The following is a 14,873-nucleotide window of genomic DNA, read 5'->3' on the forward strand; positions in this document are numbered from 1 at the left end:
AAAACATCTGAAGATCATCAAAGGTAAACGATTCATTTGATTGCTGCTCTGATCTTCGTGACCAAGTTACCTGATGCTAAGTGTACTTAATTGTTTTGTCGAGCGATCGATAAACTTACACAAACGCTTGTATTGCTTTCGCTGTAAAGCATAATTTCTAAATCTGAGACGACAGGTGGATTAACCTCTTCAACCTATGGGGGCGCTATGTCATTATTGGATAAAAAAAACATGCCCGTTTTAAGCGCAATATTTTGTCACGAAAAGATGCTCGACTATGCATATAATTGCCAGTGTTGGAAAGAAAACACTCTGACGTTTTCAAAACTGCAAAGATATTATCTGTGAGTACCCCAGAACTGATCTTACAGGCAAAACCAAGATGAAACTTCAAACAGGAAATGAACAGGATTTTTGATGCTGTGTTTTACTAACGTCTCCTTTTATGGCTGTGAATATGCTGTGAACGAGCTTATGCGCTCTGCTGTTCATCCAAGATGTCTGCAGCATTGTGGCGTTTTTGTAGGCATATCATTGGAAGATTGGCCATAAGAGACTACATTTGCCAGGGGGCCGTCCGGTGTCCTTTGTCTAAATTGGTGCGTAATTCCCAGTAACACTCATTTTGCCATGGGATACAGACAGAGAAGCACACTTCCAGGAACGATATCACATTGAAGAGATATGTAGAAAAACACCTTGAGGATTGATTCTAAACAACGTTTGCCATGTTTCAGTCGATATTATGGAGTTATTATGGAAAAGGTTTGGCGTTTTTATAACTGAATTTTCGTTTCTTTTTGGTAGCCAAACATGACGCAGAAAACGGACCGATTTCTCCTGCACAAATAATCTTTCAGGAAAACTGAACATTTGCTATCTAACTGAGAGTCTCCTCATTGAAAACATCCGAAGTTCTTCAAAGGTAAATGATTTATTGAATGTTTTTGCTGGTTTTTGTGAAAATTTTGCCTGGTGATGCTAACGCTAAATGCTAACGCTAAATGCTAACGCTAAATGCTAAATGCTAGTTTTGCTATGGTAGAGAAGCATATTTTTGAAAATCTGAGATGACAGTGTTGTTAACAAAAGGCTAAACATGAGAGCTAGCATATTGATTTCATTTCATTTGCGATTTTCATGAATAGTTAACGTTGCGTTATGGTAATGGCTTGAGGCTGTAGTCATGATCCCGGATCCGGGTTGGCTCGACGCAAGAAGTTAACAAAAGGCTAAACTGTGTTTTGCAATATTGCACTTGTGATTTCATGAATATGAATATTTTCTAGTAATATTATTTGACTGTGGCGCTATGCTATTCAGCGTTGTTGATGACAATTATAGTGGATCCGGGATGGCTGGTTCAGAGAGGTTAATGGAAGCCTATCAAATATAATCCAGTTAGAATCAGGAATTCTCCAGGGTAGCTGTTTAGGGCCCTTGCTTTTTTCAATGTAACTAACGACATGCCACTGACTTTGAGTAAAGCCAGAGTTTCTATGTATGCGGATGACTCAACACAATACACGTCAGCTACTACAGCGACTGAAATGACTGCAACACTCAACAAAGAGCTGCAGTTAGTTTCAGAGTGGGTGGCAAGGAATAAGTTGGTCCTAACTATTTCTAAAACTAAAAGTATTGTATTTGGAACAAAACACTCACTAAACCATAAGCCTCAAATAAATCTTGTAATAAATCATATGGAAATGGAGAGTTAGTTTAGATGACTAAACTGCTTGGAGTAACACTGGATTGTAAACTGTCATTGTCAAAACATATTGATGCAGTAGTAGCTAAGATGGGAAGAATTCTGTTTGTAATAAAGCGATGCTCTGCCTTTCTTTTATTTTTTTTATTACATTTTTTAATTTGAACCCTTTTTCTCCCAAATTTCGTGGTATCCAATTGTTGTAGTAGCTACTATCTTGTCTCATCGCTACAACTCCCGTACGGGCTAGGGAGAGACGAAGGTTGAAAGTCATACGTCCTCCGATACACAACCCAACCAGCCGTACTGCTTCTTAACACAGCGCGCATCCAACCCGGAAGCCAGCTGCACCAATGTGTACACGCTACAGGAGTCGCTGGTGCGCGATGAGACAAGGACATCCCGACCGACCAAGCCCTCCCTAACCCGGACGATGCTAGGCCAATTGTGTGTTGCCCCACGGACCTCCCAGTCGCGGCCGGTTACAACAGAGCCTGGGCGCGAACCCAGGGACTCTGATGGCACAGCTGGTGCTGCAGTACAGCGCCCTTAACCTCTGCGCCACCCGGGAGGCCGGTGCTCTGCCTTTCTTAACAACACTATCAACAAGGCAGGTCCTACAGGCCCTAGTTTTGTCGCACCTTGACTACTGTTCAGTTGTGTGGTCAGATGCCACAAAAAAAGGACTTAGGAAAATTGGAATTGGCTCAGAACAGGGCAGCATGACCGACCAGCTCAAATCAACAGAAGCATGCTATATGGCAGACCAATCCAAACTCATCTCTTGGCATGTCCAGCCCACTCATTATCTCAGCCAAATCTATTTACAGATGGCATACAAGTTTGTTATTAAGGCGATTGAAAGTTCACATGTTTGAGAAGGCATTTCTGCCAAAAAAACAATTTTGTTTACAATAAAACAAGTTTACGATCAAAAGGCTCTCCTGTGAAGTAGTGACCCACGACATATGCCTAGTTTCCTGAAAAGGGTCACAAACCAGATAATTTGTACTATGATTAAATGTCAGGGATTGTGAAAAACTGAGTTTAAAGGGCTAAGGTGCATGTAAACTTCCTACTTCAACTATACATATTACCTCAACTAACCGGTGCCCCCGCACATTGACTCTGTGCCCGTACCCCCTGTACATAGCCTCTCTATTGTTATTTTACTGCTGCTGTTTAATTATTTTTTACTCTTATTTTCTATGTTTTATTTAACACGTTTTTCTTCTTACTTTCTTAAAGCATTGTAGATTATGGGCTTGTAAAAATGTTGTATTCAGCATATGTGACAGGTTTTTAGATGAAACAGACATTATGACCAAAATGATCCTATTTACACTTCGTAGTCAATTCTGACACTATGATATATGTTTCTGACTCATATTGACGCCACATAGGCCGTTTTCAAATGGATTAGTTGGTTTTTAGGGGCAGTCGCTCTATAAAGGCATAACTAACCAATATAAACATGCCGTCTATTGGCGGTTTATTGTACAAAACAAAACAGCCACCTCTTTTCTCTTTTTATTTTATTTTATCATATCCTGAAACATTTTTTTTTACAAAAGAAAATAGCTGCATAAAAGTTTTGACAAAAGAGGGTAAATCTCGATCTGTGTACCTTCCTAGTATTCCCATTTCCTTGGGACGAGCCCAATCAAAACAAAACGTATTATTCTCCAGTACAGCGAAATGTGTGGTCAAAATAAAATGTCGGCCAGGGCTACACACTAGTTAAGCACCACAAAAACCTATTGACTGCCCAATCTTGAAAGAAAATCAGCAACCAAGTTGTCCTTACCACGGACATTTCCAATTTCAAGAGGAAACTCCTGTAATATGATACTCCAGTGAAGGAGTCTGCAATTCGTGGAGCTTGTCTTTTACAGGGAAACGAGTGTGTTACAATCATTAAAGACCACAAGAGGCGTAGAGACCCGAAACATAAATCTTGATCTGCTGAAGAGCCAGGGGAAAAGTGTGTTTCTTTCTCAATGGTGGAGTAGTGTTTCTGATAGGAGGCCAACTTCTTCGAAAAGTGCCCCACTGGATGCTCAACATTGATGTTGTCTTCCTTGCAGGAGCAGCTGCTCCTACATCACTGGCATCTGTGTACATAGAGAATGGATGACGGAAATCTGGAGTAGCAGGCACTGGTGCGGAGACCAAAAGGGGTTTTGTCTTCTCAACAGCTGCCTGATAGTCTGTGCTCCAATGGAAAATATCTTTGGGACTGGTAAAATCCTTAAGTGGGGCAACAACCTGTGCAAAGTTCTTACAAAATTCCTGGTAGTAGCCAGCCATCCTCAAGAATTGGCGCAGTTCCTGGCGAGAAGTTGGCACAGGAAGGATATTGATGGCATCCACTTTTACCATGACCGGTCAGACTTTTCCTTGGTCCGCCACCTTCCAGAAATACTTCACTGTTGCTTGGGCGATTTCACTCTTTGACAGTTTAACATTCAATTTGGCAGATGCAGAACTAAACTAAACTAAGGTGTTCTGTCCAGGTGGCATGAATACCACCACATTGTCCAAATATGCCTCAGCATTTTCCCGACCACGTAGCACGATGTGCATGAGCCTTTGAAACGTGGCTCCGGCATTTCGAAACCCGAACAGAAGATGAAGGTAGGAAAACAAACCATCAGGAGTGAGAAAAGCAGACAGCGCTTTTGTACGCTCAGTTAGAGGGACCAGCCAGTATCCCTTCAGCAGATTGAACTTACTAACTTACTTAGTAGCACCAACACGGTCCACACAATCATCGACCCTGGGAAAAGGGTACAAGTATGACTTAGTAACAGCTATGAGTTTGAGAAAATTAGAACAAAAGCGCGGAGACCCATCCAGCTGATGTACCAATATGCAGCGTGAACTCCACGGACTGTTGCCATGTTGTGCAATGCCATGCAATGCCGTGTTCAAGCATGAATTCTACCTCACTACAGAGTTTCTCTCTCTTTTCAGGATTCACTCGAGTCCCCAATGTGTCATGCTCTAGAACATTTGACTGGCACATCTGAAACTAAAACCTGATACTCTAAAAGCAGTACAACAAGTTTGCCTTTCAAATCAAAATGTATTGGTCACATACACATGTTTAGCAGATGTTATTGTGGGTATAGCACAATGGGTTCACTTCGCTACACATCCGGAGACAAGTGTGCCAAAAAGCCCTTCAGGTTTTCCAGAATCTCTGCTTTACTCAACCGTCCCACAGGCACAGAGTGTATTAGGCTTTCCTCGTGCTCTCAAGGAAATACTGGGCTTTCCTCATGCTCTTGAGGAAGACTATAGTCCACGGTGACTACCGGTTTCCACCGACTTCTCCGCCCGATCACAGCAGGAGAAGTATGGTTTCAACATGTTGACATGACACGGTAGTTTTTTCCCCCCTACGCTCGGGTGTGGCGATGAGGTAATCCAGATATTTTTTAAATAGCTTTATAGGGGTAAGGGACTGAAAAGTGAGCTTACAACGGTGACCCCAGATTCTTGAACAACGTCCCGTGCTACAAATAGCACTAGAGGGACCCTTTCATCCCAGTCTTTCTCGAACTCAAAGCCGTGAGCTCTCAACATAGACTTCAAAGTCTGATGAAATCTCTCCAGCACCTTGAGACTCTGGGTGATAGGCACAAGAGGGGCAATGGGTAACACCCAACTGCTGAAGCACTTGCTGGAAGACCTTTGACATGAAATTAGAACCGTGGTCCGATTGGACTACATGCACCCTCCAAAATGAAGGATAGGCTACCCCAGTGTCTCACAGTATCTTCACAGGCTGTGTAACAGCATCACCACTCAGCATCACCTTTGTTTCAGACATGAACCTGTCTGAAACAAAGGGTTCATACACATCTGATCCAAGACTTAACGGGCTTGAGTGCTCCCACAAAAAGAAAGCTTTTTCTATGTAATTTTTCTGTTTCAATTTAGGACACAGAGACAGTGGCTGTGTCCAAATACCCATACTAGCGTACTACATACTTAAACTGCATACTCTTTACTCATCGTTGCATACTATTTAGCATGTACCTTTTAGTAAAAAGTATGCAGTATACCACAGCCGCAACGCAGTAGCAGTTCCTGATTGGCTGAATAGGTGGGGTGGGGCCGATTTTTCCAAATTCAACAGACATGCATCGCATTAACCAGCATGATAATAGCTCATTTCCAATTTGATGAATGTGTACGTATACATGGGTGTAATCATTCCAAAGTGGTCCCTGCAGCGTAGGCTCAAACCGGTGTGATTAAAACACTTCATTAGAAAGTCTAGTTATGATTGTCAGCGTTTGAGTAGGCCACACTTTTTTCACAGTAACATTTTGCACAAGCAGTTTTTATAATGTTATGACCCCACTGTGACCTTTTGGTTACTGGCCCAATGTTCTGAACCGCTAGTCTAATACTGTGAAGAACTGACAAACACAATACCAGGTAGTACATGAAAGATACTCGAGAGAGAGAGAGAGAGAGAGAGAGAGAGAGAGAGAGAGAGAGAGAGAGAGAGAGAGAGAGAGAGAGAGAGAGAGAGAGAGAGAGAGAGAGAGAGAGAGAGAGAGAGAGAGAGAGAGAGGGGGACACACCTGAACAAAGAAGTACAACAGAAGCCGTAAGGGAATCTGTTTCTTCTTCTAATGCTAACTGACATGTTTTTTGTATTCTGTTTCCTGTTACAGGTGAGTGTTTTGAAGTATACTAAAATGTTTTATGTCTTCCTTTTGCAGGAGAAATCTGCTAATCTCAACCTGACTGTGGACGTATGCCTACCAAACACCTGTGTCCAGGTAAAATGAGTACTGTCCATGTCAATGTTGGCACGTGTATAGATTTCACAGGCATTTTGATATTGATTGATAGATGCATATTCTATTTCGACAGGTGAAGAGGCTTAACGTAAAGTATGCTGTCACCATCCTTCATTGCCATATACGATGCTGTGAGTGTTGTGTGACTCTTTGACCTATTGTACAGGTTTTTATTTGAGAAGAAGTGAGCTCATTTAAAACTCTTGAGTTCAGCCTTGTGACCATTCAGTCTTGAGTGACCGACTGGGTTCCTACAGGGTCTCCGACAAGACCGTGTTAGCCCGCAAAAACCGTGTTAGCCCATTGAGCTAAAGCCGAGGTATTGGCAACGGTAACTAACGCAAGTAGTCAGGAAATCTAGTAAGCCTCAGGCAAGGTTACTCATCACACTTGTGTGGTTCACCTTACCCCTTTCATTACATTAACTCATTCAAAACTCTCAAGGAGGCAGGTTTTCTCTTTTTCAGCTGTGTTCCACTTTCTTTAAACTGTAATCCTGGCATGCACACCTTGCCTTGGCCCCTATCTGATACAAACACTGTTGACTTCACAGCTTAAGTATCTTTTGTTTGAGGCTGTGTGTGTGTGTGTTGAACGAGACTGAACACGCTAAATGTACAGTGCCTTCAGAAAGTATTCATACCCTTTGACTTATTCCCCATTTTGTCGTTACATCCTGAATTCAATGGATTACAAAAACAAACAAAACAATCACTAATCTACACACAATACCCCATAATGGGAAAGAGAAAACCTGTTTTTTTTTACATTTCTGCAAAGTTATTGAAAATGAAATGAAATTAGATATAATTTACACAAGAATCCACAACCCTGAACCAATCAATACATGTTAGAATCGCATGGGGCAGTGATTACAGCTGTGAGGGTTTCTGGGTAAGTCTCTAAGAGTTTTGAACACCTGGATTGTACAATATCTGCAGACTGAACCAGGTTTTTATCTAGGAATTTGCCTGTTGTTCGCTCTATTCCATTTATTTTCATCGTAAAAATCTCCCTAGTCCATGCTGATGACAAGCATACGCATAACATGAAAGAGCCACCACCATGCTTGAAAATATGAAGAGTGGTACTCAGTAATATGTGGATTGGATTTGCCCCTAACATAATTATTTGTGTTCAGGACATAAAGTTTATTTCTTTACCACATTTTTTGCAATTTTACTTTGGTGTTATTGCAAACAGGATGCATGTTTTGGAATATTTGTATGCTGTACAAGCTTCCTTATTTTCACTGTCATTTAGGTTAGTTTGTGTGGAGTAACTACAATGTTGTTGATCCATCCTCAGTTTTCTCCTCTCACAGCCATTCAATTGTTTTAAAGTTACTATTGGACTCATGGTGAAATCCCTGAGTGGTTTCCTTCCTCTCTGTCCAAAGTGTAATGAATAACTTCAACATGTTCATGTTTAACACTGTGAAAGTTATTATCTGACTTGCTAAGCAAGTTTTGCTTCCCATAATAAAGGGGTTGAATACTTATTGACTCAAGATATTCCACCTTTTAATTTGTAATTAATTTGTAAAAAAGTTGAAAAACATAATTCCACTTTGACATTATGGGGTATTGTGTGTAGGCCAGTGACACAAAATCAAAATGTAATCAATTTTAAATTCAGGCTGTAACACAACAACATGTGGAAAAAGTCAATGCTTCCACTCTATTTAACGGGCTTTATGGACAGGGCTCAGGAAACACTGCTAACATGATGGAATTCTTCATACCAACAAAAAATATTTATTTTCAACACATTCACGAACCACTCAGGTTTCAAACAGAAAATAGGTTGTATTAGGAAATATTACACAGAAAGATATAAAGATACAAACATCCTACGGCTTTGAAAAGGTGCTTGAAGTCAAAGTGTACGACCACTGTTTATATAAAACACACTGAAGTATACATTGAAGAGTCCTCCTTTTCTTTTGTCTGAAATCCACCATGCAAAGAGCTTTGATTCTGACTGCTGCTTCTCTCTCTTTGCATTTCAAAGTGGACCTAGCTGATGCCCGTGCTCCTGCAATGGTTGGGCAAACTCCGGCCTTGCAAGGCTCCTTGGAGCTGATCTGGGTAGTGGTGCCAGCTGTGGCCTGTCTCACTGCTGCTGTCATAGTGGCAGCTCTAGTCATCAAAGCCCTAATAACTGGTATGTATCCACCTCTCCCTAACAGAGTGAATGATAACTACCCCTTTCACAGTCATCTAAAGCAGAGCCAAGATGTTCTGCACTGGCCTGGTTAGGCAGCATCAATCGTAGTTGCTGGAACTGTGCTGAAAAGAATAAATTCGAGCTAGCACAGTGCACTAATGTCCCAGGTTTAAATGGGGTGCTGACTGATTGTGTACACGGTCTGTCTGTCTGTCTGTCTGTCTGTCTGTCTGTCTGTCTGTCTGTCTGTCTGTCTGTCTGTCTGTCTGTCTGTCTACAGTTCACCAGAGGAGGCACAGAAAAGGACGGCATGGGGTCTGTACATTGAAACAACAAACAGGTAAGACCATTCTACCGTGCATACACTAACCATAGCCCCAACTCTAGCTTTATGTCCACATACCGGTTCAACCCACATGAAAAAATACTGTAGTATACTATGGTATGAATACTTTAGTATTCACTGTAGTGTTTTTTAAAAACTTTACTGTAGTATTCACTGCAGTAAAAAAATTGTATTATATACTATAGTAATGTAGTGTTTTTGCAGACTGTTCTATACTGTAATATTTACTGTAGTGGGGAGAACGCCTCAATCTGGTTCAATTCATTCTACTATATTCTATAAGCTGTAGGGAACAGGGCGTCTATACTTGGCATGTAGGTTTCTCACTCATGGGTGGCACAAATTGCGATATGGGGAGGGGAATGGGTATATGCAAATTAAATAGTATTTACTATAGTATTCTTCAGTATACTACAACATTCTACTACATTTTATAAGTACTACACGTGATTTAGGGATACTACAGTGTGTAGTATAGTATTTTACAGTATACTTCAGTTTACTATAGAATTAAATAGTATGTACTGTAGGATTCTATAGTAAACTAGTATTTTTTCATGTAGGAACCATTACCTTAGCCTCAAACAAAACCATTACCCTAGCCCTAGCGTCATGTCCACAACCTGGTTCAACCGTAACCCTAATCTTAGCTTTTACCCTAACCCAATATAGACACATAAATAATTATATTCCGAGTATACAAAACATTAAGACACCTTCTCTTTCCATGACATAGACTGACTAGGTGAATCCAGGTGAAAGCTAAGATCCCGTATTGTCGTCACTTGTTAAATCCACTTAAACCAGTGTAGATTAAAAGGAGGAGTCTAAAAAAAGATGTTTAAGTCTTGAGGCAATTGAAACATGGATTGTGTATGTGTACCATTCAGAGGGGGCATGGGCAGGAAAACATTTTAAGTGACTTTGAACAGCGTATGTATTTATAGTAGGTGCCCAGGCGCACCAGTTTGTGTCAAGAACTGCAATGCTGCTAGGTTATTCACACCCAACAGTTTCCTGTGTGCATCAGCAATGGTCCACCACCCAAAGGACATCCAGACAACTTGGCCAGCATCCCTGTGGAACACTTTCGACACATTGTAGAGTCCATACCCTGGCGAAGTGAGGATGTGGGGTTCAACTCAATATTAGGAAGGTGTTCCTAATGTTTGGTATACTCAGTGTATATCGCCATGGTTAATAATACCACATGCTTTTCAGAATCTCATGCTGTTGCTGTTGACTGCACCACCCCAGGACTCCAAGACCAGACTACTCTCCATAACGAGATGCCCATACCTTACAGTCTTCCGTTTGAAAATTGCGAAAGGGCTAACTTACTGCAGTTTTAATTTAGTCTTAGATTTAGTCTTAAATTAGATTTTTAGCTTCGTTACATTTTTGTCATTTAATCTTTCGTTAATTTTTGTAATTTTCAGTCGACAAAAACCCGGAACAATTTCAGTCTAGTTTTAGTCACATTTTAGTCTGCACATTTTTTTAATACATTTAAATAACTCATATTTACCTCTTACTTGCATCATGTGCACACTTAGCTGTAGGATTTTCAGCGGTTAACTTCGGTCACGACTGGCTCCATGGGAACTACAATCCTAGCGCTGAGTTTTAGCGTTTAGAAACGTCAATAATCATCAGATGTCTGAGAGAATGAATCTTTTAAATAAAAAAATATACACTTACTTACCCAGATTTTTACAGATCCATAAGCTGTGTGTCTCCAGCCGGCAGACTACACTTCCGCTACACTTCCTCCCCAGTTATTCTTACACACAAGTGTTTGGAGCATGCTAGATAGCTAATGAGGACAGATGTCTTCCGTAAAAGAAGTGCTGTAACTTTGAGATATGGCTGTGTGGGAGCACCAATCTTAACCCTATAAAGGTGTAGTAATTTAACCTTCACTTTAAAAAAAAATCTCACTGATATGAAAGATTCCTCATGTTTCTAAAACATTACCGCAAGCGATGCGTGTTAACGTTCAGAGCGAACGTCGGGTCCCCAGGAAAAATGTAGATCCGATTTTCTCCACATAATAACCATCAGAGTTGGTTAAATAACAGTGCTTTCCTTCAAAATAGGAGAATATGAGCTTTCCCACAATGCCAGAAGTATTACTATACTCCTAATATTCAGCAAAAATCATTCGTTTTCCCAATTGGAAAAAGCAACTGCACCTCGCTATTGCCAACACAGATTAATAAAAGCGCACATGGCACAATTGAGCTTCTGATGTGATCAGAGCAAAAATGACCAAAATGAAAGCAGAGATTTAAAATACATTATTGTTTCTAATTGAGGTTAGTTTGTTACAATTTAAGTATCCTGTCTGCGCATCAGCTCAAAAGAGAGACCGAGATTAGTGATTAAAGTGACTGGGAGCTGTGTTTGTGGGAGAGCCAGATCAATACAACCAGCCCATGCAACAGAAAGATGTTATCGGCTAATGAGAGGATTGCATTATATATTCTGCACAGGGATGCATGCTTATAATTGGACAAAACAGATTTAAAGGAGTTTCATGTGAAATTGAATGTCCATTTGTGTCACTTAGAATTCTCGCCTCGTTACATTTTACAATTAAAAGTAATTGGTAATAGTTATAGTTTTTTTTCCAGAGCATTTCATCTCATCATTAGTTTCATCAGGAAAAATAGGTTGTTGACTACAGAGAGCTCAAACACGAGATGTATGTGGCAGTTCAAAAAGAAAACCAGCCCCGTCATGGACATCAACATCTTACTCCCAGACAAATTAAACAACTTCTTTGCTCGCTTTGAGGACAATACAGTGCCACTGACACAGCCCGCTACCAAAGCCTGTGGGCCCCCCTTCATTGTGGCCAACTTGAGTTAAACATTTAAGCGTGATAGCCCTCGCAAGACTGCCGGCCCAGACGGCATCCCTAGCCGCATCCTTACTGACATATTCAATCAATCCCTATCCCAGTCTGCTGTTCCCACATGCTTCAAGATGGCCACCATTGTTCCTGTTCACAAGAAAGCTAAGGTAACTGAACTAAATGACTATCGCCCCGTAGCACTCACTTCTGTCATCATGAAGTGCTTTGAGAGACTAGTCAAGGATCATATCACCTCCACCCTACCTGATACCCTAGTCCCACTCCAATTTGCTTACCGCCCCAATAGGTCCACAAACTACGCAATCTCACACTGCACACTGCCCTATCCCACCTGGACAAGAGGAATGCCTATGTAAAAATGTTTTTCATTGACTACAGCTCAGCATTTAACACCATAGTACCCTTCAAACTCGTCCTCAAGCTCGAGATCCTGGGTCTTGACCCCGCCCTGTGCAACTGGGTCCTGGACTTTGACGGGCCGCCCACAGGTGGTAGGGTAGGAAACAACATCACCATCCTGCCGATCCTCAACACTGGTGGCCCCACAAGGGTGAGTTCTCAGCCCTCTCCTGTACTCCCTGTTCACCCATGACTGCATGGCCATGCATGCCTCCAACTCAATCATCAGCAGACGACACTACAGTGGTAGGCTTGATTACCAACAACGACAAGACGGCCGACAAGGAGGAGGTGAGGGCCTTCGGAGTGTGGTGTCAGGAAAATAACCTTTCACTAAACGTCAACAAAACAAAGGAGATGATCGTGAACTTCAGGAAACAGCAGAAGAGCCCCCTATCCATATCGACGGGACAGTAGTGGAGAAGGTGGAAAGTTTTAAGTTACTCAGCGTACACATCATGGACAAACTGAAATGGTCCACCCACACAGACAGCGTGGTGAAGAAGACGCAACAGCGCCTCTTCAACTTCTAGAGCCTGAAGAAATTTGTCTTGTCACCAAAAGCACTCACAAACTTTTACAGATGCACAATCGAGAGCATCCTGTCTGGCTGTATCACCGCCAGGTACGAAAACTGCTCCGCCCACAACCGCAAGGCTCTTCAGAGGGTAGTGTGGTCTGCACAATGCATCACCAGGGGCAATATACCTGCCCTCCAGGACACCTACAGCACACGATGTCACAGGAAGGCCAAAAATATCCTCAAGGACAACAACCGCCAGAGCCACTGCCGGTTCACCCCGCCATCATCCAGAAGGCAAGGTCAGTACAGGTGCATCAGCTGGGACCGAGAGACTGAAAAACAGCTTCTATTTCAAGGCCATCAGACTGTTAAACAGCCATCACAAACATTGGTCATTAGTCATCCATATATTTACATGTACTTTTTCTCTTTACATTAGTGTGTATAAGATAGTCATTGTGAATTTGTTATATTACTTGTTAGATATTACTGCACTGTCGGAACTAGAAGCACAAGCACTTCACTACACTTGCTAACCATGTGTATGTGACCAATAACATTTTATTTGGTTTGATTAGTCCGCTAAACCAAAGTCTGGTTCCCCAAGCTACATTGCCTAAGCTTCGCCTTAGCAGGCTAAAATGTTATTTTTGTTTATACAAGACACCAGGTTTGAACCCCATCATTAACAGAGCGCATGACATGTCAAAAATGTACAAATGCAGGTGGTGTTGTGTTTCTTTCCTGGTCCAAACCTCCAAGGAGCAATTTGCATACAGATTGAGAATTAAGAAAGAAAAGACAATAGAACATGGGCAGTTGTAAAATTTCTACATTTCTACATTGCATTGACCATTTTCTGTTAATCATTTTAGAATTTCTGTTTACCGTTTCCAATTTTCAATAAACCATTTTCAATTTTGTTTTTAACACTGCAATTTTATCGTGACATGAATCACGTGCACCTACGTGAAAATATAAATGCATTTATCACTTTTGCGTATCAATTGAGCATCTAAGCATTGCATTCTCGATTTGATCACCCTAGTAATTAGTTGTTGACAAAATGAACACTGACTTACTGACATAATTCACAGGCTGAACATTGGACTTAGGCCTAAGCCTAAATAGATAGACTTGTTACAAGAAGCCAATAAATAGTTAGAAAGCTAAAATAAGTTCTCAGTTTATTGTGGTGGGACTGCCTACAGGAGTTGACTATGACTGACATTTCAGACGCTTTTGTGTTGTGTGTACAGTATGTTTTCATATATTTAACTTAAACCTTATGAGGAAAAATGTTACTGTATGTGATGTATGTGATGGTTGTAATACATGTTTTGTCATATTTAGCATTTATATTCTAGATAAACTCATATTGCTGCCATTTCTGTGTTTCTGTGCATTTGAAGAACTGTAATAAAAGCCCTCCAGCACTAGTTATTTTATGCTGTCCTGAGCAAACCTGCCTCAGTGTTAAATTAAGAAAACCAACACATTACCTTTCTTGCATAATTATTTATTGGACTTTTAACCTACTCAATGGAGTCTACCTTGTAAAAATAAAAAGTCTCAAAACACCATGATTGTGTAACGAAATCATGAAAAGTAGTGCACCTAAGCTGAGATCTGGTGTTTGGAGAGGGTTTGAATGTAAACCCCAATGTAAGTGTTTTAATACACAGAATGTGAAACACCCAAATTGGTTCTTCAACCTGAATATTGGTGTTTTTAAGAGAGCGTGGTGAAAAAACGTTGTTATTTCAGTGCATGTAAAAAGCAGCATCAAAACACATACATTGAAATTCATAGTTTAGAAATACAAATTCTTTATAGCCTAGATATTCATTGATAAGGGCCTATGGGGAATATTTTTTTGTGGAATTCCACCTTTATTTCTTTTTAGCTTTATTTGGACAGTTTAGAAAGGAGGGGTAAGATGGTACATTTAGTTGAAATTGTACCCACTCAACCACACAGTAAGAAATTATTCTGGGGTGAATTGAAATTGACTCAAAAAA

General features: G+C 40.9%; 1 protein-coding gene across 2 annotated transcripts in view; it reads left to right on the forward strand.

Moving 5' to 3' along the window:
- The window catches only part of il17rel (interleukin 17 receptor E-like), a 43,226-nt gene extending 28,935 nt beyond the window's left edge, over positions 1-14,291 (forward strand). The window contains exons 14-18 of one of the 2 annotated variants that reach the window (XM_035748485.2): positions 6,454-6,513; positions 6,608-6,665; positions 8,548-8,700; positions 8,984-9,043; positions 10,271-14,291. In XM_035748485.2, coding sequence (XP_035604378.1) covers positions 6,454-6,513; positions 6,608-6,665; positions 8,548-8,700; positions 8,984-9,043; positions 10,271-10,401 — 462 coding nt within the window. In that variant the 3' untranslated portion in view covers positions 10,402-14,291. Of the gene's footprint in view, positions 1-807; positions 926-6,453; positions 6,514-6,607; positions 6,666-8,547; positions 8,701-8,983; positions 9,044-10,270 lie in introns of those variants that run through there. The other variant, XR_008088954.1, reaches the window with a different exon arrangement.
- Positions 14,292-14,873: the final 582 nt, after the last annotated feature.

This window comes from Oncorhynchus keta, chromosome 33, assembly GCF_023373465.1.
Source record: "Oncorhynchus keta strain PuntledgeMale-10-30-2019 chromosome 33, Oket_V2, whole genome shotgun sequence".
Taxonomy (NCBI): Eukaryota; Metazoa; Chordata; class Actinopteri; order Salmoniformes; family Salmonidae; genus Oncorhynchus; species Oncorhynchus keta.